The following is a 24,381-nucleotide window of genomic DNA, read 5'->3' on the forward strand; positions in this document are numbered from 1 at the left end:
GGAGGGAAGGGAGGCCATCCAGAGGGACCCTGACAGGCTGGAGAGGTGGGCCCAGGCCAGCTTCATGGAGTTCAGCAAAGCCAAGTGCAAGGTCCTGCCCCTGGGTCGGGGCAATCCCAAGCACAGGTACAGGCCGGGCGATGAGGGGATGGAGAGCAGCCCTGGGGAGAAGGACTTGGGGGTGCTGGTGGGTGAAAAGCTGGACATGACCCAGCAACGTGCACTCACAGCCCAGAAAGCCAATGGCCTCCTGGGCTGCATCCAGAGCAGCGTGGGCAGCAGGTCGAGGGAGGAGATTCTGCCCCTCTGCTCCGCTCTGGTGAGACCCCCCTGCAGGGCTGCGTCCAGCTCTGGGGGCACCAGCACAAGAAGGACAGGGACCTGCTCAAGAGGGTCCAGAGGAGGGTCATGAAGAAGCTCGTGGGGCTGGAGCAGCTCCCCTGTGAGAACAGGCTGAGAGAGTTGGGGGTGTTCAGCCTGGAGAAGAGAAGGCTCCAGGGAGACCTTACAGTGGCCTTCAGTGCTGACAGGGGGCTGCAGGAGAGGTGGGGAGGGACTCTGGATCAGGGAGGGCAGTGATGGGACGAGGGGTAATGGTTTCACCCTGAAAGAGGGGAGATTGAGATGAGATGTCAGGAAGAAATTCTTCCCTGTGAGGGCAGTGAGGCCCTGGCACAGGCTGCCCAGAGGAGCTGTGGCTGCCCCCTCCCTGGCAGTGCTCAAGGCCAGGCTGGATGGGGCTGGGAGCGACCTGGTCTGGTGGGAGGTGTCCCTGCCCATGGCAGGGGGGTTGGGACTGGGTGGTCTTTAAGGTCCCTTCCAACCCTAACCATTTTATGATTTTCAAAACAGATGTGAGGGTTACTGGGCTGTGGTGTGCTCATCAACCTCCCCCACTATGTCCACCCTCCTCCCCCAGACATTTTGGGCATGATCTGGTGTGATTACATTAAAATGGAGTAAAATATTGCTTCATTTCTGAGCTAAATCTGGCGCTCTATGATTGAGCCTCAGTATGAGAAATATCTGATTTGCTGATATGAAAGAAACATTGGATAAAGAGTTATGCAATTGCTTGTAAAAATAAAGAAATTAGTATAAACAATGTGAATCTAGTGTAATCAGAAAATTGCTTCTTTTATTTGATGTGTCCAGCACATTTAGTCACCGTTCAGTTTTTGCCTCTTAAGCTGTATCCTGAACTCTCTAACAAAGCCAAACATTTAAATTGGTAGTACAAAAATACAAGTTTTTAAACTGAGGAGAAAAAAAATATATACCTTCTTACTGTAATTCTATCTTTTGTTACACACAAACACAATTCTACTAGGAATAAAGCACTTGTTACATTTTAGTCTGTAAAATAAAGACACTTTTACCAACCTCGACATTAAGACAAGTATCATGAGTTACGAGAATAAAATCTTATACTGTGAAACTTCATTGTGTTTGGAGGCAAAAGTTTTGTCAATGCTACCCTTATCTGCTCGCAAATATTTCAGTTTAACTTATTTATTGGGTGATCAGTCGTCTTTTCCAGGAGAAAAAAAAAAATGTTGAAAGTGGCAAGGTAACTTTAGAGTATTTTCTGGAAGTGAAAAGGTGGGGCTATTTGGGCAAGTTTTACCTCCCTTTTTTTTTTTTTGACAGGAGTTAGTGAAGCCCAAGAACAGAAAACAAGCAAACAAAAAAAGATTAGCCCATAACACAGAGGAAAACTTTGTAGAAGACTGGTGGATTTAGGAGACCAAACTATTTCTAAGGAGATAGCTGAAAGTGAGTATGAAACAATCGAGATTGAGAGAAAAGTCCCTTATAAGGCCAGGCCACGAGACAAGGAAAACTGAGACATGATTTCCTCAGCATCGGTTTGGCACTACAAGCCCTAACGCACCCAAGGCCGTACAAGGAATACAAGCCAGGGTTCCTGCCTCACCAGTGGTGGTATCAGAACGCTTCATGCTGAAAGACAGACCAAGGAAACAAGAGACACTAACAAGAACAGATTCATCTGGCTACGCCAAACAGGAGAAGATAGTCTTCACTGCACCCCAGCCCACATACCCTATAGCCTCCACTCTCCTCCAAGCCATGACATGGGGTTGCCTTGTGAAATGATGCTTTAAAGAAACTGGAAAATACCACTTACAGAAAAGGTCTGTTACCTGCTGTCAACAGCCACAAGGGAGGAGAATGTTGCGGACTACAGGAGACACTGGGATCTGCTGCAATGCTTCAAGAACTATTTGTTTGGAGAGCCAAGTATATGCTTTGCTGTGGCTGCATGATTCACATCCTATTATTTTTAAATACAGTAATATATATATGTATACACACACATGCACACAAATATATAAAAAGGTTATTCAACCCTGCTAGACCATTGTATGAATATGAAAAAATCCAATACTGCATAATCAGCCCTGCAAATTCCAAATTTACTGTAACACATTACTATTTGAGGAATACCATATTTTAAGTTGCATGATATAAAATTTAATGGTACGTTTAAAGCAAATCAGTATGTCCTTGGCTCCCAAAACAAAACCCACTGAAACTTAAAAGGCCCATGAACAGGATCTCTGATTGAACAGGTAGGAAGGATAACAATCACGCATTTCCCAAACGCCTCAAATTCCCAATTACCTGAGCTAGACTTAATTATTGAATTTCAATAAATGTTTTCCTTTTACAAGTCTTCAGGCTCAGACACACATTCATCTAGCAACCAGCAGCAACAATTTAAGATATTACTGTCCTGTGGTTAGTTGTTTACTGTCCTTACAAAGCTGTCAGAAAAGAACTGCTTGCACAAAAACCTGATCAAGTACAGAAAGTTACACTGCCAAAATAAATTCTAAAAATGAAAAAAAAGATCTCATGTTAATAGCAAGATGAAGCATTGTATCATTGAAAAAGTGTCATCTAACCTGAATAAGGATTTACTTTTTCTGTATTTTGGATACAAAAAAAATGAGTCCCTGTATTTAACTAAAGCTAAACTTTTAAACCTGAGTGATTTTCTTAAAAATACAAGACATTCAGTATTATTATATATTACATTCTGCCTGTATGCAATTATACCTTAAAGACTGAAACAAACACAGCTGCACAAAGTACAACAGGCCACACTAAAGACATAATCTGAAAAAAATTATGTTAAATAAAAATGAAACACAAAATGGCTTCCATTTTAAAGGTAAATTCCCCTATGCTAAAAGTAAACACAAATTATTTTTTTTTTCCTTAAGACTCGAAGGTTTTCTTCTACATGTTGTATAAATACCAATAAACTTACCAACCACAGAAAATATCCCAAGATTGTGCAGAGTCGTCACAGAGTCCATCCAGGAGAAAGGACAGCAGTTCAAAAATCAAATAACTACATTCACTACGTTATGAAGTGAATACAAGGCAAGCTGACAGTGTAGAATATATATGCATATGTATTTGCCAGAAATACAGGAAATGAATTAAACATGTCACACAACTCAAGTTATATCTTGATTGTCATGCACTGGTACGTCCTTGAGGAACCAAAAGGTAGGATGAAAGCCCTACACCCCTAATATTCGGACGCCGCTAGCCAAGAGCTGTGTCGAATACTTCATGTCCTTTGAACAGCTCCGTTTGATTTTGCTGGAACTAATCACAGTGCAGAAAGCTAAACATACCTAATTTTACACAAATCAAGCCTTTAAATCTCTGGCTGTTTTTTCTTTGAAAAAAATCCAGTAAGCACCCTAATTGGACATCCATACAAAACCAATCTGTCTGTGTATTGCCACCTAGATTCCACATCGCCATAAGGGATGTGGGACTGTTCACTGCGCTCTTAAGAAAACAATATTTCCTAAGTCACACTTAAAATTCTTAGACTACTTATTTTGAAGACTACATTTTTCTATTTCTGCATAGCATTCTTACCTCTTCTGCCTTCAAACACATCATTGATTTCTCTTAACAACATCGACATGTCACTCAGTTGAGACTCCCAGGCCTCACAGAACACCTCCAGATTTTCTTTTGCAATCTTGCTAGATGGATGTAACGCCAGTGTTTCTGCAGCAGAGATTATCTGGACAGAGAACAAAATATTAGCTGTTGGGAGTCTTAGTATATAGTCTCACACATGAATTCACAAACGTCTTCACAGACAAAACACAAAATTAAGCTGCTACTATTACACCTTTGCCCTGTATTCATCTGCCATTTGCAGGCTTGATGATCTTCCTTGTGCACTTTTAGCTACTGCCCAACACTGAAGTGTAACTCTTAGAACTGCTTTGAACAGTTCCACATTAAGTCTCCAAAAAAATCCATACAAGTAATTTTTATTGATTTATGTCCAGTACAAGAGGCCAGATAAAAGCTAAGCATACCTGTGGGCCAGTGACCTGAAAGGTATCTTCTGCGTGTATGCAAGTAATCTCGAGGGGCTCCGTTCCAGAGACATGCCTCAGTAAACGACACATCTGAATAATTTTTTATAATTTTAAAGATAAAAGAATGATAAAAAAATATGCTTTCATTAGTAGCGAGAATGGTTGCACATGCACACACACAAACACAAAGTTATTGACAGTCCTTTCAGAAACTTACTGGGGACCACACAGTTGGGTGCTTTTCAGGGATCATTTACAATAAAAACAGGGCGAAATCCTGACTTGGAACATGGAGAAAATAACTGAAAGTCTTAAAAAATAAAAATAAAACAATTTCACATATTTATAACTGAATAAAGCTGGAAGTAATCAGAAACCTACAGAACTTGGAAATACTGTAGCACAACTTCACCAGAACAGATGTACTCAGCAATTGGCAATCATGTGGAAAATTTAGGCTTTTATCATCCAGGAGACTGAATTATCTTTGAGCAAATCAGTGTCAAATTAATTTAAGGACGAAATACTGTTTCCTTTCACAATGAGCAAAATGTAGTCTTTTTTTAAATAAGATTAAGAATGAAAGTTGGGCTGAGAAGGAACATCGAAGTTTGCAGATCAAAAGGAGAATTTGTAAGACAGAGACAGCACATATGAAGCTAACTGCCCCGTCCATCAGAAATACTATAGGGCCTCACATACAAGCACTATTTAACCTCATGGTTACCCCTGGGAAACAAAAAATTAAAAAAATCAGTGTCTCACTGGAACACTAATTAGTCACAGCAAAAGGGGACATTAAAGCTGAAATTAAGAATCCACAGCGTTGATTTGCCAGTCCCAGAAGTTCAAGGGCGTTGCTCCTGCATATTCAATCCTTCTGGGACGAATCCTCCAGCCCCATATGATATCAGGATTTTTTAGAAATGAATGACCATTAGATGCCACGCAAGGATAGCTGCTGGCATCATCACGTTCCAGATCAGTGGCCTCTTTGTACAGCTCCTACTGGTACAGTTACACCTGCTCGTCTGTCAGACGAGAGCACAACAAGGCACACGTGGCAGACATCCTCGCCCGAGAACCATGATGGCTCAGTAGTCTCACAAAGTCCTAGTTGTTCACATGTGTGAATGTTGCCATATAAAACCATGAATGCACTAGTACATGAAACACACACTGCTTTTCACAAAGGAGAAAAGATTTTCAGTGGCTCTCTTGACTGACAAAAACTACACAAGATCTCCCAAACAGTGAAGTTCACTGCACTGAGAAACTTGGCCTTACATTTCCAGCCTTCTTAAAATGTGTCTTTGGATTCAGCTGCTGCTGGACACCTACTGCTTGAGACAAAAAGGCTATCATCTCTACATAGATCTATTTTTTAATGAGTATTTTAGCCCCAATATAGACACACAGATTAAGTCTAGATCCAGGAGAAGAATTGGGTACAACTATACATCACTTCAACAACTGTATGCCACAGTGACACCTCTGCCTCAGACCCTACCAAGAACAAGACAAAAGTCAACAGTATACCAGGAAAATAAAATGAAAATTACAAAAAACAGAGACCAAAGCCTTCCTAGGAATAGATTAAGACAAATTTGGCCACTCATTTTTCTACGTACCTTACAAAATGAAAGCAGCTGTGAACTCACCTCAACAAGTTGTTCTTTCTGCTCTGATAGCTTGCAGGTATATTCTGCTACAGCTTCAAGATTTCCTTCTACTCCCGTGATTTTCAATGCTTTGAGAACCATATGATCCGTATGGTATTTTAGCAGATCTGCTGCCAAAGATGTTGCTGCACTGTGGACCTTGAGTTGCATTAAAAGAAGAAGAGATAAACCTTGGAAGGAAAAAAATTCATCTAGTACCATGTCAAATAAACTGAAGAGACAGACTGATTTCTCCAAGAAGCAAAAAATTCACTGCTTGCATATTATCTGGGGCTTTAATTCTTCAATTACCATTCAAAGTAAACAGATAAAATCCACTGCATTCCAAAAAAAAACCCCACAACCAAATATGGAGGAAAACAAAAGAGCAGCTGGGTGAAGTGAGGACATGAAGTTATTACACTGCTGCTTTCTGATAATGTTACAGCTGGGAAAAAAAACAGGTGCATGAATTTGTGGGGCACCAAGTTCAGCATAAGCATGGCACAGCAGCCACTCTTCTCTTGAGCACACACTAAACTGTGGGAATCAGATTGAAGCCACCCAGCATCTGAGTTTATAATGTATTAGAAATCCAGTTCCTATGAATAAACTGAATTCGCAGTGACGCAAAGAAAAGCTTGAATATCATCAGCTTGTGAAACGGCCTTAGAAAAGTAAAAACAACCTTTTCTGCAAGGCGACTGAAGGCAGAGATGGGTCTTGAGGAAGTCTCAACCGTCCTCCCTACACTCCCAATGAGCAAGGAGAAGCTTCCCCTTGAAACGCATCCCTAAATCCAGACACACTTTCAGACACAGTCTGCTGAAAGCAAGCTGTGAAGGACTCTGCGTGACAACAGCTACCAGCTGCTGTGAGCTCTAGTGACCAGTCACAGTCTAGTGACCAGTCACCATTTTAAAAAACAGGTAAATACAGAATAGCAACCTCTTTAGAAATAGCAGAGCATTCTTATGCTCGTAAGACTATCACTTTGGCAGACTGCACTGAATATACAACAAACTTGGTTGTACAAGAATGTTATTTTTCAAGTTCTTAGGAATGCAATGAGCTTGAAATGGTGAGTCTGGTGGGCCTTGACTCTGGAGAGAAAGAATGTTTACTAGAACGATACGTTGGGGATTTTATCTCACTGAATTCTACCTATTTTTAGCCCTTTCCCTTGGCAGCACTTCCTGTGCAGTCCAGAATTAAGGTTTTCTGGTTTATTTCAAGAAACCTGAATTGTTGTCTCAAAACCTGCTGCAACTGTTTCTTTAGAGGGGAAAAGAAAGTATCTATGACAACCTGTTATAAACTATTCATATAGCGTTGTTCATACGCCATTAAAGCTAGCACAAGCCACTAAACTCAGAAATGAAGTCAGCTCTGAAGAAAGTGTACCTACAAGGCCTGTAATGTTAGAGTAGGAACTGGCAATTCTCATTTATATATAGGCTACATAGAGATTACCTTTTCATTAGAGATTCTTTTCATCCTGATCTAAAAAAGAAATTCACTTGTACTTAATGCCATCTCTGATCATCAGCACAAATGTCATCTCAAGGAAGGAACTGCCTTTTGTTTCCTCCATAAAGTGACAGAGATTAGAAAAAACCCCCTACTTTCAACAAGGCTATCTTGTGTTCTCAGCCACCCAGGCTCTCAAAAGCATTTTAATCACAATATTTGAATTTCACCAGTGGCTATCCTGGTTGCTGACCGACACAAGTCAGACTGACAGGACAGTCTCCTCAGCCACATACAGAAACACAGCTACTCCACGATCAATCCAACCCCTACACTGAGAACAAGGAAAACTACATAACACACTACATTTACTTCCACAAGTAGCATGAACCCTGTGCATTTTTAAAAAGCTCTTACTAAGCAAGATGTCATACTCTACAGGTCACCAGAGCAAGTCATACAGAATTTAGGATTTGTTAGTCTAGAAATCCACACCCACTCAATTTGCCCCACCATTTCTAAGACAGCATGCCACATTTTCACCTGCATTGCTTTTAATATGAAGCTACACCACAGGACACAGTATTTTGTATTTTAATGTCACCTCTGTTAGCTGGTTTACAGAAGGTAATTTTCTATTATTGTCACCTGACAAGATTCTTTAACTTACACACGGTAAACATGCAGTCTTTGTTGCATGACACTTTCACAAACAGAAACCCACAGGCAGGACAATATGGTAAGATTCACGTTTATGGAGCTGCAAGAAAATACAAGATGGATTCAAATGCTACAACCACCTGAAAGGAGATTGTAGCGAGGTGGGTGTGGGTCTCTTCTCCCAGGTAACTAGTGACAGGATGAGAGCAAACGGCCCCAAGTTGCACCAGGGGAGCTTTAGATTGGATATTAGGAAAAAATTCTTTACTGAAAGACTGGTCAAACACTGGAACAGGCTGCTCGTGGAAGTGGTGGGGGGAGTCTTGCAGCTCCATAAAGCCTGTGCCAGTGTCTCACCACCCTCATCATAAAAAATTTATTCCTTATATCCAGTCTAAATCTGCCCTCCTTTAGTTTAAAACCACTACTTCTTGTCCTATCACAACAGGTCCTGCTAAAAAGGTCGTCCCCATCTTTCTTACAGGCCCCATTTAAGTACTGAAGGGCCACAATAAGGTCTCCCCAGAGCCTTCTCTTTTCTTCTTAGGAAAAGAATGGTTTACAACAGGCACATACACAGCTGCCAACTGTCTAGAAAAATACCTGAGTGCAAGGCACCATCATAACACATTTCTGCTATAGAAATCAACAGAGCAAGTGTCATTTATTCATTTAAGCACACACTACAAGAAGTATTTGAAACAGTGATGCATGCATCCCCAAGGAAAGTTTAGCCTTTACATTTAAAGTAATGCTTATATAGTACTTTGTTCCAAACACGCTTTTTTATTGTTGTCAGAGTTAGCAAAAAGCCTATGACTCCAACAGATTTCTCATCAGCTCTAAGTAAGGACACAGAAGATGACCGCATACTAGCTCCCTGATGTATTCAGTTACTCTTGTCCATAAATAGATACTAACCTTTTTGGGTACAGAATCCTATTTTACAACTTCACGTACAACAAGTGAGAAATTCAAGCTTTTATTCAGTTTATGCTTGCTTAAACTAGACTTACCTCTCTTTTAAGTTCATTCATGCACTGGCATGTTTTTAAAATGGCGACTTCCAAGTCCTCCATGAGATCCTTTGTCTTCTGGTTTTGCTACAAGCCAAAGAAAGCAACCAACAAAACATTACACAAAACCAGAGCAAATCCCACCGTCACCTCATGTGTCATTACTTCAAGTTGCATTAGAAGACAGCCTTTTCTTTCTAGACGTAATGTTTTCACTTGTACATCTTGTGTACGTTCTATTTGAAAAATTCTTTTAGAAAAACACTTATGATCAAATAAAATCTAAAAAGAATAGCGATGCAAGCTAATTGACTGTTTCTGTTCAACAGGAATTTATTTCTAAACCTCACTGAGCTTTTTTTCCAGAAAAGCGTTACCTTAAGCTTTACAGCTCCCAAAAATCTTCTGTCTAATCATCCTGAAGTAGAGCAATGGTTTAAGGCATTTATTTTTATTTTTATTTTAAATATAAACACTCTTGTAAAATAAAGCAGTATCTAAGATGTTATACCAAATGTTCTATACTGAATTACAAAAAGGTTACTTAAAGCATTCTTGTAAGACTTTAGATCATAGTCTAATTTAAATGAGTACAGTAGCTAACAATATTTTGTTGAGGTAGCTTCAAGACAGAGGTCCCACTTCTGCAAACAGCACCTATCTATGGAACAACCCAGATGTCAAAAGACATACACTGGGAAAGGAGTTAAGCAGCAGTGATTTTGCATTTTCCTCCAAAATATACTAGAAACAATTATCCTAGGTGGGACTGTTAACATGGCCATTGCTGAAAAAAAATGAGCTCCTCAGGGTCTAAATTAACACAAACATACACACACAAAACATGTGTAGGTATAGACATGCACACCCTCCACTCCATTTAAAGGAAAAAACCCCACCCAAGCCAGTATGATCATTTTCTCAGGTATTCCTAGCTGTTCTAGGTCTCAAAGCTACCTGAACCTCAAAATTAATGCTTTCCTTTAACTAATTTGTGTAGAAGTGTAATGTCACAAAATCACTTTTAAGACAAAGAGCATAAAGTTTTATACTCACTACAGTGTCCTTTTTATTTTTTTTTACTTATTTAACATGCACATTTTTGCTCCTTCTACGTGTAACTTTTTTTTTTAAAACACAAGGGAAGGAATTTTCTAGCCAAAATAAGGTTACAGGAAAACCTAAAACATGACCGTAGCTTTCAATTTTATGAGCTCGAACACACACAGGAAGAATTTCAGAAACATTTAAAATTCAATCAACAGCATGAGATTATCTGTTGTACTCCAGCTAGTTTTCATTAACACAAAAAAGCAGATCAGTGATGTCAGTCTAGTTTCGACTTGACCTAGGTTACAAGACACTTCTGTTTTAAAATACAGTCTTCACTGAAGACTCACAGTTACTCTGCTTGCTAAAATGAAGTATAGTGAGTGCAAAGGGAAATAATTGGGCACTCTAAGAGCTCTACATATCCCCCAACTCCTGCGTCCCCCAAGGCACGGTCATTTTTTTCTTTTTTTTAGATCAACGATCCCACTTGAATTACATTAAATCCCTCAGAAAATATTCACCCTCTGACAAAGCTGCGGTGCTGAAACTAAAAAGCCACCTCAGTGAGCTGATGCTATGTTATCTGCTCCCTGTGCCTTCCACCACAGCTAGGCTGGGTTATTTACCAATGACAATACTTAATGCATAAGCACACATGTGCACGCCCAAGTATTTTCACGGATCATATACATGCATAGTCTTGTACTAGCCTCTCATTTTTATCACCTGAAATGTAGCATGTAAATTATTTAGAGGTGATCATTTCCTACCAGTAATAGAGCTCAGAAATACCCAAGTGTACTGGTTTTGGCTGGGACAGAGTTAATTTCCTTCATAGTATCTGGTATGGTGCTGTTTTGGATTTGTGATAAAACCAGTGTTGATAACAGGGATGTGTTAGCTACTGCTGAGCAGTGCTCACTCAGCTGCCTACCAGGGTTAGCCACCAACACCAAGCTAAACACAGTCTTAGTCTCTTACAGTTATGGGATTTTATGCAGTTAATATTCTACACGTGTCCTCTTTGTAATAACAACAGTCTATTATCACTATATATGCTTTTCAAACTGCATTACGAACACCTGTCTGCAGCATCTGAGGAGAAAAGGAACAAAAATTCTTCCTCCTAAGTAATACATGCAGTTAAGCAAGTATCCTATACTCGTACACATCTGCCAGGTTTCAGAGTCTTGATCAGATTTTGTGCTATACATTTTCCCCAGGAACAAGACCGAAAGCAAGTCAGCATCAGGAACAGAAATTGCATTTCCCATCTCTGCTTTCTCTCCCCTTTTTGCATGTATCTTCTATCATCTTCAAGGAACAAGGTAAAACAAATGACAGCAGGAGGCTTAATGTACTTCTCCAGAAAAGAAAGCTGTCAACATTTAAATCTTGTAACAAGGACAAACAAAAATTGCCTTTAAGTATTAGTGCCTCTCCTCTCTCCACGAGATGAAAAAAACAGTAAATTTTTTAGAATATTTCCCTTTTCAATAGTTTGAGTGTTTTCAATGTTCTGTTGAAAACAAGAAACAGAAACTGTGGTCACTGCCATGGGATCAAGACAATCGAAGTCTTTGAACTAATCAACCAAAAGACCTAACTGTTTAAGACTGTGCCATGATACTTCCATTCGTTTTCTTGTTTCCACTTAACAGCTTCAGTAAAATTAGTCTACTGCCAGTAAGAGCCTAATTTAGCCAGCAAAGAATCAATGAAGCAATACCACTGGGGAAGGGGAAGGACAGAACCTACTGAAGCTGCAGAAGCACAGAACAAACTCTGGCTTCCTTGATCAGCTGTCACTGTGAGGAACACACACAGTTCTCTCATCCTACACCAGGAGAAGCACTGCATTAAAAAGTTCTTTCCAAAGTAGAGGTGAAAAGATTTACTTTGCTAAAAAGCTCTTACAGCTTGCATCCACACTGAAACCAGCTGCTCTAGTTCCATTTTAGCCTGTTTGGACAGCTCCAAAATGTGTTCTCTGTGCTCATGACTGGTATAGGCAGAGTCTGTGAAGTCCTCAGTATGTTCCAGGATAACTTCCAGCATTGTCGAAAGGTTCTCTTTTGAGAGAAAATAAAGATTCTCACGAAGACCCTCCACCTTATTCTGAAAAAAAAAAACCCCCATATCAGTTTCTTGAGAATTTGCGTGGTTATACAGTTGTGATGCAAAAGCAGAAAGCAGATGCATCATTTTACATTTTATTTTTCTCCTCAGTGTTTTTTGAAATTATTGCCCTATTTTCAAAGCAATCCAACAATTTCTTTGTATCCAGACCAGTTTAGGGTTTGGGAATTTTTTTTAAATGTAATAATACCATCAGCAAATGACTGGCCACTTATCAGAAGTAACAGCAAATACATTACTGTTCTACTGCTGTCAATAAAAAGGTTTTAAGTTCATTAACTTTCAGAAATTAGTTGTGTATTCAGATTTCGTTTGTTCTTTCCACATCCATATCAACTATTTCGAGTATTTTTCTAAAAATTTGTATGTAGCAGATTAAATACTTTCAGGCACTTTGCAAAAATTTCAACCAAATTCTAAAGGGGGGGGGGGGTGGGATAAAGTAAAAATAAAATCAAAGCGACGGACTCCAAAGTAGTAAGACATGGATGTTCATTAACTGTTCTTAAATGAAATTTAGAAAAGCCTTTAGCAGGAAAAAAAAAATCCACTGAGCTACAAGATAGAGTTTCAATTCATAATATTTCCTTTGAATGACAGTGTGTGCTTTTAAATGTTTGGATGAATGTTTTTGTATGCAGATTTAAAAATACCAGCAATCACAAAGCAAGAATTCTTCAATAACAACTATTTTAATGAAGTTCTTATTGGTATCCTGATACTTAGGTTTATTCAATGTCAAGGCATCACATCAACAGAACATTAGAGTTGTGAAAGCATTCTGATTCAGGAGGAGATGGCAAGTATCAGAAGGTGTATTTTGGCAACAACAATTAAATTATAATCACCTCTCATCAGATCCTCTGACATTTTGGGACAGTTACCTAAGTTAACGCTGCTGAAGAGATGCAGCTCTGCCATTTGAAGTTTGAATTATTTTTTTTTCCCCAAAAACATTCTAGTTTTGAGGCAATGCATTAAGCTGTAGAAAACAACACTATCTCTACTCTTACCTTGAATTCTTTGATGCCAGAATATATGCTGATGGGGGCCATTTCATTTTCTCCGTTTGGTCTAGAGTCAGTCACAATTTCTATTACCTGTTCCAAAGCTAATCTCATCCGATGAAACACTCCATCTTTGTTTATACGAGCAGATTCACAGTCTGGATGCCTCAGACAAGTCTTTTTAAAGAAAGCAGAGTATTACAAGAGAGTACACGTGCAGGAGAGTGAAATGAACACTACCTGCTAAGGCTAAGTCTGAAGAATGTGTTAGAATATGATAAATTCTTGCTGTTAAACTGCTATTGTGTTAAGTAGAATTCATACCATTACTCAGAATTAAAAAAAAAATAATCTTCCTCTACTCATTCTCTCATTTCCTCTTACACCCTTCTGTAGCATGAAGTTTAAAGAGGGGCTAAGAAAGAGGAGTCAGCTATCCTGCCCGATGGCACACTCTGATTTACCCAAGTAGCGTAAGAGCACACACCCTCACTCACCTTCGAGGCAGTGAGGAGCATCATGGTGCACTTCTCAAGAACAGCCCTAGACGCTGCCATTCTAGCCTTTTTCTTCTCATCCTTCAAATCCTAAACACCAGAAGAAAAAGTGACCTGAATATTACACAGTATCTAAGAAGTTAACTGCTTGTGAGACCGGAAAAAGGAAACTCTTGCAGATGGACGGGTTGTGAGAAGGCTTCTTGATGTCTGACAACTGCTATTTTCAGCCTAACTCATGATGTAGAACTTGCTTTTCAGACAGATTTTAATTTATGCATTTATTCTTGGCTCTATTCAATTCAGATTTCAAAGAAGGAAGATCTCAGAGGTAGAGTGTGTTATGTAAACTGTCACTAATTTTGCTATCTTATCATATAGCATTATTCATAAAACAGGAAAGCGAGGAGAAAAGAATAGCTGATTAGAAAATATTTTCTGAAATGGGGGGAGGGTAAGGCAGAGACAGAGAACATTAGCTTTTCATTGTACCGCAGAGGAGTAAACATAAAATAAAATAAATCTTTTGTCTACTTGAGTGTTGCATTTACTACATACCAGCAATAAAGAAAAGTTTTAACAGATTAAAAAAGCAATTCCTCTGTAGTAAGGCACTGAGCACAGAAACCTTTCAAGTACCCTCCAGGGAGAGGGATATACTTGCAAAACTCAACCGTACACCCAGAAAAGTTCATCAAAAGGGAAGAATCTGGAGTCCAAATTGGGATGGGGGTGGGAAGGAGGGAAGAGGGCAAGACATGAATCCCTCAATTGATTCATTGTTACATGAATTACAAAGCTACAACTCAATGCTCGCAAAGATGGCTGAGTGCTATTTGAGTATTAAACAGGCAACTGAAGGGGACCAGCTGAAAAGAGAACAGTTTACAGGATGGAATTAATCCTAATTTACTTTAGATTAGCAAAAAAACCCCAGATAAATCACAGCAGCCATCTGTTTTGACATTTTCATGAAAATCTTCCTTAGCAACTACAGAAAATCTAAGATCAAAATCACCACATTTAAACAAAAAAAAAAAGCAGCTCATTTCTGAAATACCAAGCATACCAAGAAAGTCCTGACAATTTAAAAAAGCAGTAATGAGAGACTCTTTCCAAACCAGTCAAGTAGGCAAGGAGGGGAGAGCCAAAGACCAGTTAACACCAAAAATCAAATATAGTTGAAAAGAATATCACTTACTAGTAACACACCTTTCTCTTGCCAAGGAACAACTGCTATGACTATTTCAGGGGAAAATAAAGAGAGCTCGTTTCTAAGGATGTATTTCCTTTAATTATACATAGCTTTTCCAGAACTGATTCTTTGATACTGAGCATGTACTTAGACTCTGAACACACCGACAGTAAAAGGAGATGCATGAGGTTGGCCAATTGTTTATACAAATCGAATTCTGAATTTTGCTGGATATTAGGGGACTCTGTATCTATACAAGACCCTGATTCTGTTCTGAATGGAGGATTTGATTGCCAAGGGGAAGCAACTAGAGCTCACAGCAGAAGGCTTAACCCTTAGCAAACCTTTTCTTTACATGGAAGTAGCAGCAAAAAGCTTCCTGCATGAGTGAAAGGCTTTTTTTCAAAAAAAAAAAAAAAAGAGTAGCTTTTACTACTTTCAAGAGTAGCTGCATGCAAGAATGAAAAAAAAAACCAAAACCAAAAAAACCAAACCACATTACCCCAACATATGCAGGTTTTGACCTAAACCTAGAAAAATATTCTAGAATAATTAAGGAAATGCTTTACTAGCATGTAAAGATTTAATGTTTGGAGTTTTCTAAAATAATTACTCCGCTTTCAAATTCCTTCACTAGGTGCAATCATCAAATGTTTCTGTCAAGTAACAACAAATTCTCTATCAGAGTAATAAGCCAGAAAAGTTAAGAGCCAAGAGATGGTGACTGAAGCCAAAGGACATCCCAAATAACGTTCACGCAGGCTTCTGGAAGATAATGCAGATCCATCAACACAGCGATATTTCTCAGGCTGAGATTTAAAAATCAAATTATGTCCTTTGGATGGAGCAAGGAGAAGTAGTTAGGTTTCAGAGACAGGACACCAGCGATTGTTTTGTTTTGTAATAGTTAATTATCCCAGAAAAACCCAAATCTTCCAGTGAATCAGATTAAAATGATACCTTACACCACTTCTCACGGTGTTTTATTAATACTCACATTTTGCCGATCTCCAGTTAAATGGGCAAACTCTACCATTTCATTTCCAAATTGACTGAATATTTGTACAAACTCCTGGAAACTACTGACTTTTTCTAGTTGTTCCATTGTTGCAAGAACCTGCAAGTTAAAGGAAAATACTGTAGATTATCAAGATGCTAAACAGAAAACATTATTGCTAAACTAGGAACATTATTATTTGCAGACACTTCTACATCATGTTGTTTAAATGTATACATTTTGTCACTATTTAAGCATTAATAACTCAATAGCCGGAAATCAAGTCTGCATTAATCATCATGCTTCATTCAAAATGAGTCATTTGTTGACCCTGGAAATGCTCAAGGCCAGGCTGGTTGAGCAACCTGGTGGAAGGTGCTCCTGCCCGTGGCAGAGGTGTTGAAACTAGGTGAGCTTCAAGGTCCCTTCCAACCCAAACCATTCTATGGTTCTGTGATTGTCAACCCTCAAAAAACATCATCCTCACTCTTCCCGGTATCAAGAGTTAACTATCACAGGATTCAGTTTCCAGATTTAGGAAAAATTTTACTGTCGTATTAAATTAAAAAACATATGTACTTTAAATTTCTATACAGATTATATCCCTAAATAAAATACAGATTATACATCCCTATAACTGAGAGTTGTAACTCAATTTCAGAGTTCAATTTCAGATGCACAACTTTCAAAGTTTAAAACCAGTTGCACCATCAAACAGGTGTTTTAATGGCTGTGTGCATTTAAAAAAACAACATTCCACACAAGAAAACAAGAAAGAGATTAGTTAAAATATAGTTTTATACTTTCCATAACAACTTACTCTAACATTGAAGATTATTAGCTCTATATAAAACAAAGAACTAAATGAACCCAAGTTGTATCAAACCCTTACTCAAGATATATAAAAGCATGCAAAATCAGCCTTTTTTTAAAAATCATTCAGCAAAAAACATCATATAGCTCATAAATTACTGAAGCTATCCTGCTGAAGTCACAACGATATGGTTTATAACAGATTTTATTGGAGGTATAACAGATTATAACATTAGGGTTTTTCAGGTTAGAGGTACAGTTGCTAATCCCAAAGCATCTTTCAAATCCACTAAATGTCTTCAGACGGGAAGAAAGTCTAAGCAGTTTTTTTAGTGAGTTTCAGGCTGAAGATAAAATACCGCATGAAAATTTAACAAACTGTACTTGAAAGGGAGAAACTTCCACTTAGTTCTCCTTTCCTATGTCAAACATGACTCCCCCTCCAACTAAAAAAGCAGCCTACATACCCGATTATGACAAAATACCCTTTCCCTGCAACCCAGGCAAACCCTCCTAGAAGCACCCCTTCTTTTGTAAGGGAGCAGCTGCTCAATCTCATCATTATAACCTGTGCAAAGCAAGTGTTCCACTAAATCCTGTGAGTACTGTGGAACTGACTGCTGTCATGCAATATTAGACTGCAGTATCCATCCGAGTATCTTCTTATGTCACACAGCCAGTTCCACAAAGGCTGCAGAAACAGGAGCCTTTGTGCTTCAGGTGTTGCTGCACGAGCAAGGCTGGGGTACAAAGGACTTGGAAGGAAGCTGCACAAAGATGAAGATGGGAAGGCAGCAGTATGAGACTGGAAGCAGCAGAGAATCATAGGACGGGGAAAGCAAGGATGTAGAAAAGCGAATGGGGAGAAAGGAGAAAACATACACGTAAGTTAAGATCCAACCTTCTCTTTGCAAAGGGGTAAAAAAGAATAGTAATTATGCTCAACCATTCTTGGTTTAAGCAAGTGCAGTACTTCCTGAGTATGGTCTTGGTTGCAAGCAACTCCGTTACAGTTACCCTAAAACAAGTGTTTCCATCATGACAAATCTCTTGTCCAATAAAAATGCCAGTGAAAGCACATGCATTTCCATTACACATAACAATCCTAGACGTTCCAGGCAGAGCTGATATTCCAAGAAACTACATACAGGGAGAAACCATACAGACAGCTCCACATTTGTCTAAAGCTTATTCGAGAAGCTGTTAACATGCAAAATACCCGTCTTCATAACTTTTCATTTTAAGCTTTCTTCAACATGAAGCACATAGATAGCAACTAGAATGTACATTTTTAAAAACAAGGATAAAAATTCATATCAAAAAAGGCTTTAAGTTCCTATTAATGTCTAAAGTAGAACTTAGTATTACACGGCTACTGCTGCGCTATGAACGTGGCTGTTCAGACGGCGGTCGTAGGCTGACATCACTTCAGGGCACATCTGTATTTTGATGCAATCCGCACAGTGCGGCAACACCCCCGCTGTCACCTCCCTCTTCATCGCTCTGACACTCCTAACCTGACTGATGACACTAAGTGGAGCAAGACTTTAAGCTCGTTGGTGCAGTGCCTAAGTCTGATGGACAGGGAAACAAAATTTGTAAGGCAGGAAAGACGTGGGCAGGGATTTAAGAAACGCACACAATCTAAGAACACCGGGACACAGAGGATGCAGAAACAGGCTCTCTGGATCAACCGCCAGAGGCTGGGTTCTGGAGCACATCACCATTCCAGATGATCTCAATCACTTCACCAGTCTGTGAAACTGGATGTCCAACCACTGTGCTGTTTTTCTGTCCTTTGCCCTTGGTTGACTTAACTCTTGATTCATATGGGGAAGACAACAACAATGAAAACAAAGGTGTTCATAAAGAGGCAGCAAGAAAACTGGCACCAAAAGTTTAATATTGGGTATTCAGTCTCTAAGATGAAGATACAGCTAAGATCTTCTGCAACAGTGACCCACACCAAGAAGCCAGCACCTGCTCCAGCTGGCACTACTGATGATCCTGTTCCTGCCTTTCCATCCTCTATACCACCTTACACTACACCGTCTCTGAGTATTTGTGTGCACTTCTCAAGTCCCTGGCCATATCATCCCTCTGCTACAATATTTCTTACAGAAGAGCTGCTTTGCTACCCATCATATCAGTGTCTGACACACTTTTCAGAAGTGGACTATGTAAATATCAGGGTACAGCTGTGTAAGACACCATCACTTGTTTATTTTGGTCCTAGAGATGTGAATTGCTCTGCTGGCACCATAAGCAGGAGACAGACATTCTCAAACACATGTAGCCTATGCACAGAAGGCAGAATGCAGTAAACCCCCAAAGACCAGAGACTAGGATGACTATGGCAATCAGTCAGACACACTCTGGAACATGAGACTTCATTTTAAATACCTTCAAAATTAAAACTCGCACTTATGCTTACTATATTCATATCACTGTATATATGACAGTAGTTTCATCTATATTTAAGACTATCATAAACCATGCCCTGCTGCTGAAAGGATATATATCCCTCCTTATCCCTTCATGATATGAGCACTTGCACAGTTGCTCTGTGGCCTAAATCCATGTTATCACCAGCCACATTTTGAAAGGTAAATTAATTCAGATCACTGCATGGCTGCAGATGACAGAGCAGAAGAAAAGCTCACAAAAGGCAGCAAAAGGTACTAAATGCACCATCCTGGTCCCCAGCACAAGGAAAGACCAAAGCTGCAAGTAACTTCAGGAAGTTAATATTGGTAAAACTGCTGCCACCTTCATCAGCCACTGGGAGAAGAGCATTAAGACAGCAGATGAGTGCTGCTAACTCTAAAGCCAGACTGAAGCAGGTATTACTGTACTTTTTGAATCCTGGACTCAAGTGTCTTGGATCTAGAAGCAGCAAAGTAGAGACCAGCGTGTCTGGAAAGCAAACTGGGACAAAGGAAGAGGGATAGCATGAGCACTCAAGAGAGGAAAGAGGGGCACTGCTCTGGATTAAGAGTTGAAAATTAATGGAAAAACTCAGGCCCTATCAGGCTCTCATTTTTCAAATACGAAGTTTTTCCATTTTTGTTTTAGCATATCAGAGAGGAAAAAAAAAGGACTAACCTATAGGCACAACAGTGCAGTACATGAAATATATCACACCTGAGGCTCAATGGGCCTTCAAACATTATTTAAAATCAAGTAAATAGTTCCAAGCCAAGTTTCAAGACAGAAGTTAAACCGCACAACAAGCTTTTAATCTGTAAACCTCACTTCACTAGCACACACGTTTATCAGCATTCCTCACAGCTTTTTGCCTTAGACACATGCATAATGCTCTCCTCTTCTTGACCCTGACAGAACAAACATCCTGTCCTTAGCAAGTAGAAGCTTTTATTGGCCATTTTACTGACAGACACACTTCCACCTCGCAGCAAACTTAAAAGTTAAATAAGCAGTAGCACAGCATCTTCTCCAGCATATTAAGTCAATAGAGCAATATAGGTCAGAATGTAAAAAGCCACTGAAAATTGTTGGTTTATTCCTCCTGACTTACAGCCATCCCCTTTCAGATATCTGGTAGGTGATCAGGCGCAAGACATTCGTTTTTACCTCTTTGTTTTGCGCTTCCCCTAGAGATACAATGAAAATACCACTTCATTTACCACCGCTCTTTTGCATTGACTGCAGGTATCAGTTAAACAAAACAAAAAAGCAGCTACAAATACCTTGTTTCTGGAAGTGATAATTTGCTTAATAACAATTCTGTCTGCTAACACCAGCACCTTTGTGACCGAAGAAAGCAACAACCTCGCAGCTTTTACCACACCCGTTTTGTCTGTAAAGATTGTTATGTGGCTATCGGATTCTGGATGATCCAAGCTTGCCACGTCCGTAAGCTGTGCAATTGTTTCACCTAGAGGGGAAAAAAGAAACAATTAACATTTCATACTTACAAAAAAGAAACTGAGCCATTAAGCATTCTTAACTTTTATCTCTGACAGATAAAACAATTTCAGAGCTACTTACAACTCTATTTCACTTTCTTCTACTGACTGTTGGTGGCACCCTCTCCATATTTAAGTTTGGACTGTTATTCAGTACTGCCTCATTCCTCCATCTGTAACATACACTAATTTTCTTACAGTAGTCTACAGATATTTGAGGTGGAGGGAGTGGAGCTGGGAAGTGTGAAGGGAGAAAACATTAATGGAGATATTTTTTCCAATTTTAATAGCAGAAGTCAAGTCAGTGTTGACACTTGCAGCATCAACACACTGAAGGAGCAGGATATGCAGCAAGGAAGGAAGACCCACAAATTCTCCTCCATTTTCCAAATTTCAGTTAGTATTCCCTATAATTTATGGATTTCCTATTCCTGTAGAAATCTTCAGGCACGAAGAATAAAGAGATTCCAAACAGTAACTTTTATAACTTGTAGGACTGAAGCACTACAGCGAGACTACGGCACTTTATGTTCAAAGGAGGGCCACCAAACAGTATGTTGTTAGAGACATCAGAGAAAAAAGGCAAAGCAGCACTGATTTTCAGCTCATAAGCATCTTTTTATTCAACTAGCATTTAATACGATAACAAGTAAACAGGATTACTTGATCACTTCTATTTTTCACGTGGTTAAAAATTCTACAATCCAATGCAGCCAATGGATCTCCTCGTTCGAGAAAAATCACAGGCCCCTATCCAATTAAATCTTCTTGAGCACCCTGGATAATAATGCAACAGAGCAAAGGCATAGAGCAGTTTCCTGGTGCACAATCACAGAAGAACTGCTGGGAGACTGAACTCATACAAGCTCTGAGACAGTGATGCTTTCTGTCAGCAAGCACAACAAAGTGATCAACCTACAACTAACCTGCAGATCACCCTTGAAGATAAAATCTAGGACATCTGATCAGGGCTGGAGCAGCTCCCCTGTGAGAACAGGCTGAGAGAGTTGGGGTGTTCAGCCTGGAGAAGAGAAGGCTCCAGGGGGACCTTACAGCGGCCTTCGGTGCTGAAAGGGGGCTGCAGGAGAGGTGGGGAGGGACTCTGGATCAGGGAGGGCAGTGATGGGATGAGGGCTTTAAACTGAAAGAGGGGCAATTTAGATTAGATATAAGGAAGAAACTCTTCACTATGAGGCCCTGGCACAGGCTGCCCAGAGAAGCTGTGGCTGCCCCCTCCCTGGCAGTGCTCAAGGCCAGGCTGGATGGGGCTGGGAGCGACCTGGTCTGGTGGGAGGTGTCCCTGCCCACGGCAGGGGGTTGGACTAGATGGTCTTTAAGGTCCCTTCCAACCCAAACCATTCTATGGTTCTATGAGTCCACTACGACTCATCTTCAAGACTTCAAGTAAGGTAATTCACCTAAGCAGACAAGATACTCCAAAAGCCTCAAAAAGCCAGAGGTCCCATACGAAGAACCTGAGGGTGCCTTATTACTCCAGAAATACCACACAAAATCACTATGGAACAAGGAAGCCCTGGCAGTCCTTCAAACCACAGAGCTCCATGCTTCATGGTGTTTATGTACAGATTTCCCTCCTCTGACAACTGTAATTCTCCTAAGCTGCCTGAGTAGATACTGCACTATGGCAAGGAACTTCTAGCACTTTTGCTAGGACCAGTCCAGGTCAGAAAAGCCATGCTACAAGTAATCAGAGGGTCTCTCTAGCACACCAATACAATAAGTAAAGTACACTTTGAGATGGTCAGTTCCACAGCTGAAGGGCCTGAAAATGAATAGAAGCAAGAAGAATTATGAAAGTACAACTATTATCTGAACAGTGAGGGCAGTCAGATACACTAACAGTGAAGCTGTAGGACAAGTCTCCTGTCAGGCAAGGAGATCATTTAACAGCAAAACAGATTGGCCATTGCCTTCTCCACAGTCGAATTCACTTCATTTCAGGCCAATCTCTAGTTGGAACTGTTCATTGTTGTCAGCAGATTAAACCAAATCTTCTCCTTTGATCTTAAAATAGATGTGACAACTTAAAATGCTGAGAAACACAGAAGTAAAATAGATGTAAAGTGCTTTTGGTAACCAAGGAAGGATGCACAACATCATTATCTTATTTCTTACGCTGTGGGATTCACCTTCTTGAAAATTAATTACCAAGTCGTAGGTGAAGCATCTAGTCATACAAAAGTAATCAGAGCACACAGAAAGAGCTGCAACACCTGCCTGTCAAAAGCTCCAGACAGCCCTAGAAACTTGAGAGACTTCTGACAACAGAACAAAGGCTTCCCTCTCTGCCTGCAGATCTGCAACTACAGCAACAGGAATGGTGCCTGGGGAGTAAGATATGAGGAGCAAGACATTTAGGGTAAAAAGGCTGAGCTAGGGAGTATTTAAGTCAGCTGGGAATACACAAGTCCATGGGATACATCTGAGAGTGTCAAAGGAGCAGTTCAGTGTCACTGTAATTCTGCTATCATGTCTGAAAGATTGTGACAATTGGGGCAGATTTCCAATGCTAGAAAGGCAACTGTCAAACCCATCTTCAAGAAAAATTCCAGCAATTATGGACTAGTCAGCTTAACCTCAGTCTCCAGGAATATTATTAAAACCATCTCAGAAGCTATTAACACGTGAAGCAGAAAAAGGCAATCAGGAAGAGCCAGCCCAGACCTGCAAGGGTGAACGGTCCCTTACCAATCTGAATACTTTCTGTGATGAGATGACACCATCTCCAGAAGAGGAAGTAATGGATGCTGTGTATCTCAACTCTAGTAAGGCCTCCGACATGTTCTCTCACAGTGTTCTTACAACTAAATCATGATACTGGGACCAGATAAGTGAACAATAAGGTGAGTAGAAAGTGACCTCACTGTTGGGCTTGGGTATGGTGATAAGTTGTACAATGACTGCCAGTGGGCAGTCAGTTACCAGTGGTGTCCCTCAGGGACTGATACAAGGCATCAAAACTGTTCCCTGGATGATGGGCCAGCACATTCAGGAAGTATGTGAACAATACCAAACTGGGGGCGTCTGATACGCTGGAGGACAGGGCTGCTAGACAGAGAGACAGGCCGGAAAGATGATCCAACAGGAAGTTTGTGAAGTCCAACAAAGGCAAAAATACCAAGCCCTGCATCTGGGCCAGGATCACCCTACACAGCAGTACAGGCTGCGATCAGCAGTCTGCAGAGAACCTTTGAGGGGAAAGACATGGGGGGGCCCGGTGGACAAAGAGCTGAACTGGAGTCAGCAGTGATGGGCAGCTGCACGCCGGGCTGTTAGCAGGAACGTAACCAGCAGGCTGCAGAAATGATTCTTCCCTTCTGGTTGGCATTTGTGAGGCAGCACATGGAGCACCATGTCCAGTTCTGGGCTCCCCAGTACAAGGGGAAAGATTGACACAGTGGAGCATGGGGAGAGGTTGAAGGAAGCAGGTTCTCAAGAAGAGAAGGCCCATGACAGAGTTCACTGCAGCCTACAACTACCTACCTAATGGGCAGGTATGGAGAGGACAGACTGCTCCCAGAGGTGCATGGTGACAGGA

The 24,381-nt window shown here is 40.3% G+C and overlaps 1 protein-coding gene across 1 annotated transcript in view; it reads right to left on the minus strand.

Moving 5' to 3' along the window:
• Window positions 1-24,381, minus strand: part of CTNNAL1 (catenin alpha like 1) — a 57,658-nt gene that overhangs the window by 10,963 nt on the left and 22,314 nt on the right. Inside the window, exons 3-11 of the mRNA XM_086469364.1 lie at window positions 20,604-20,791; window positions 16,081-16,200; window positions 13,889-13,978; window positions 13,398-13,568; window positions 12,163-12,363; window positions 9,193-9,279; window positions 6,047-6,205; window positions 4,383-4,475; window positions 3,928-4,078 (exon numbers count right to left, since the gene is read on the minus strand). Coding sequence (XP_086325490.1) covers window positions 3,928-4,078; window positions 4,383-4,475; window positions 6,047-6,205; window positions 9,193-9,279; window positions 12,163-12,363; window positions 13,398-13,568; window positions 13,889-13,978; window positions 16,081-16,200; window positions 20,604-20,791 — 1,260 coding nt within the window. The remainder of the gene's footprint in view (window positions 1-3,927; window positions 4,079-4,382; window positions 4,476-6,046; window positions 6,206-9,192; window positions 9,280-12,162; window positions 12,364-13,397; window positions 13,569-13,888; window positions 13,979-16,080; window positions 16,201-20,603; window positions 20,792-24,381) is intronic.

Source organism: Leptosomus discolor, chromosome 8 (assembly GCF_034619465.1).
Source record: "Leptosomus discolor isolate bLepDis1 chromosome 8, bLepDis1.hap2, whole genome shotgun sequence".
In the NCBI taxonomy this organism is placed as follows: Eukaryota; Metazoa; Chordata; class Aves; order Leptosomiformes; family Leptosomidae; genus Leptosomus; species Leptosomus discolor.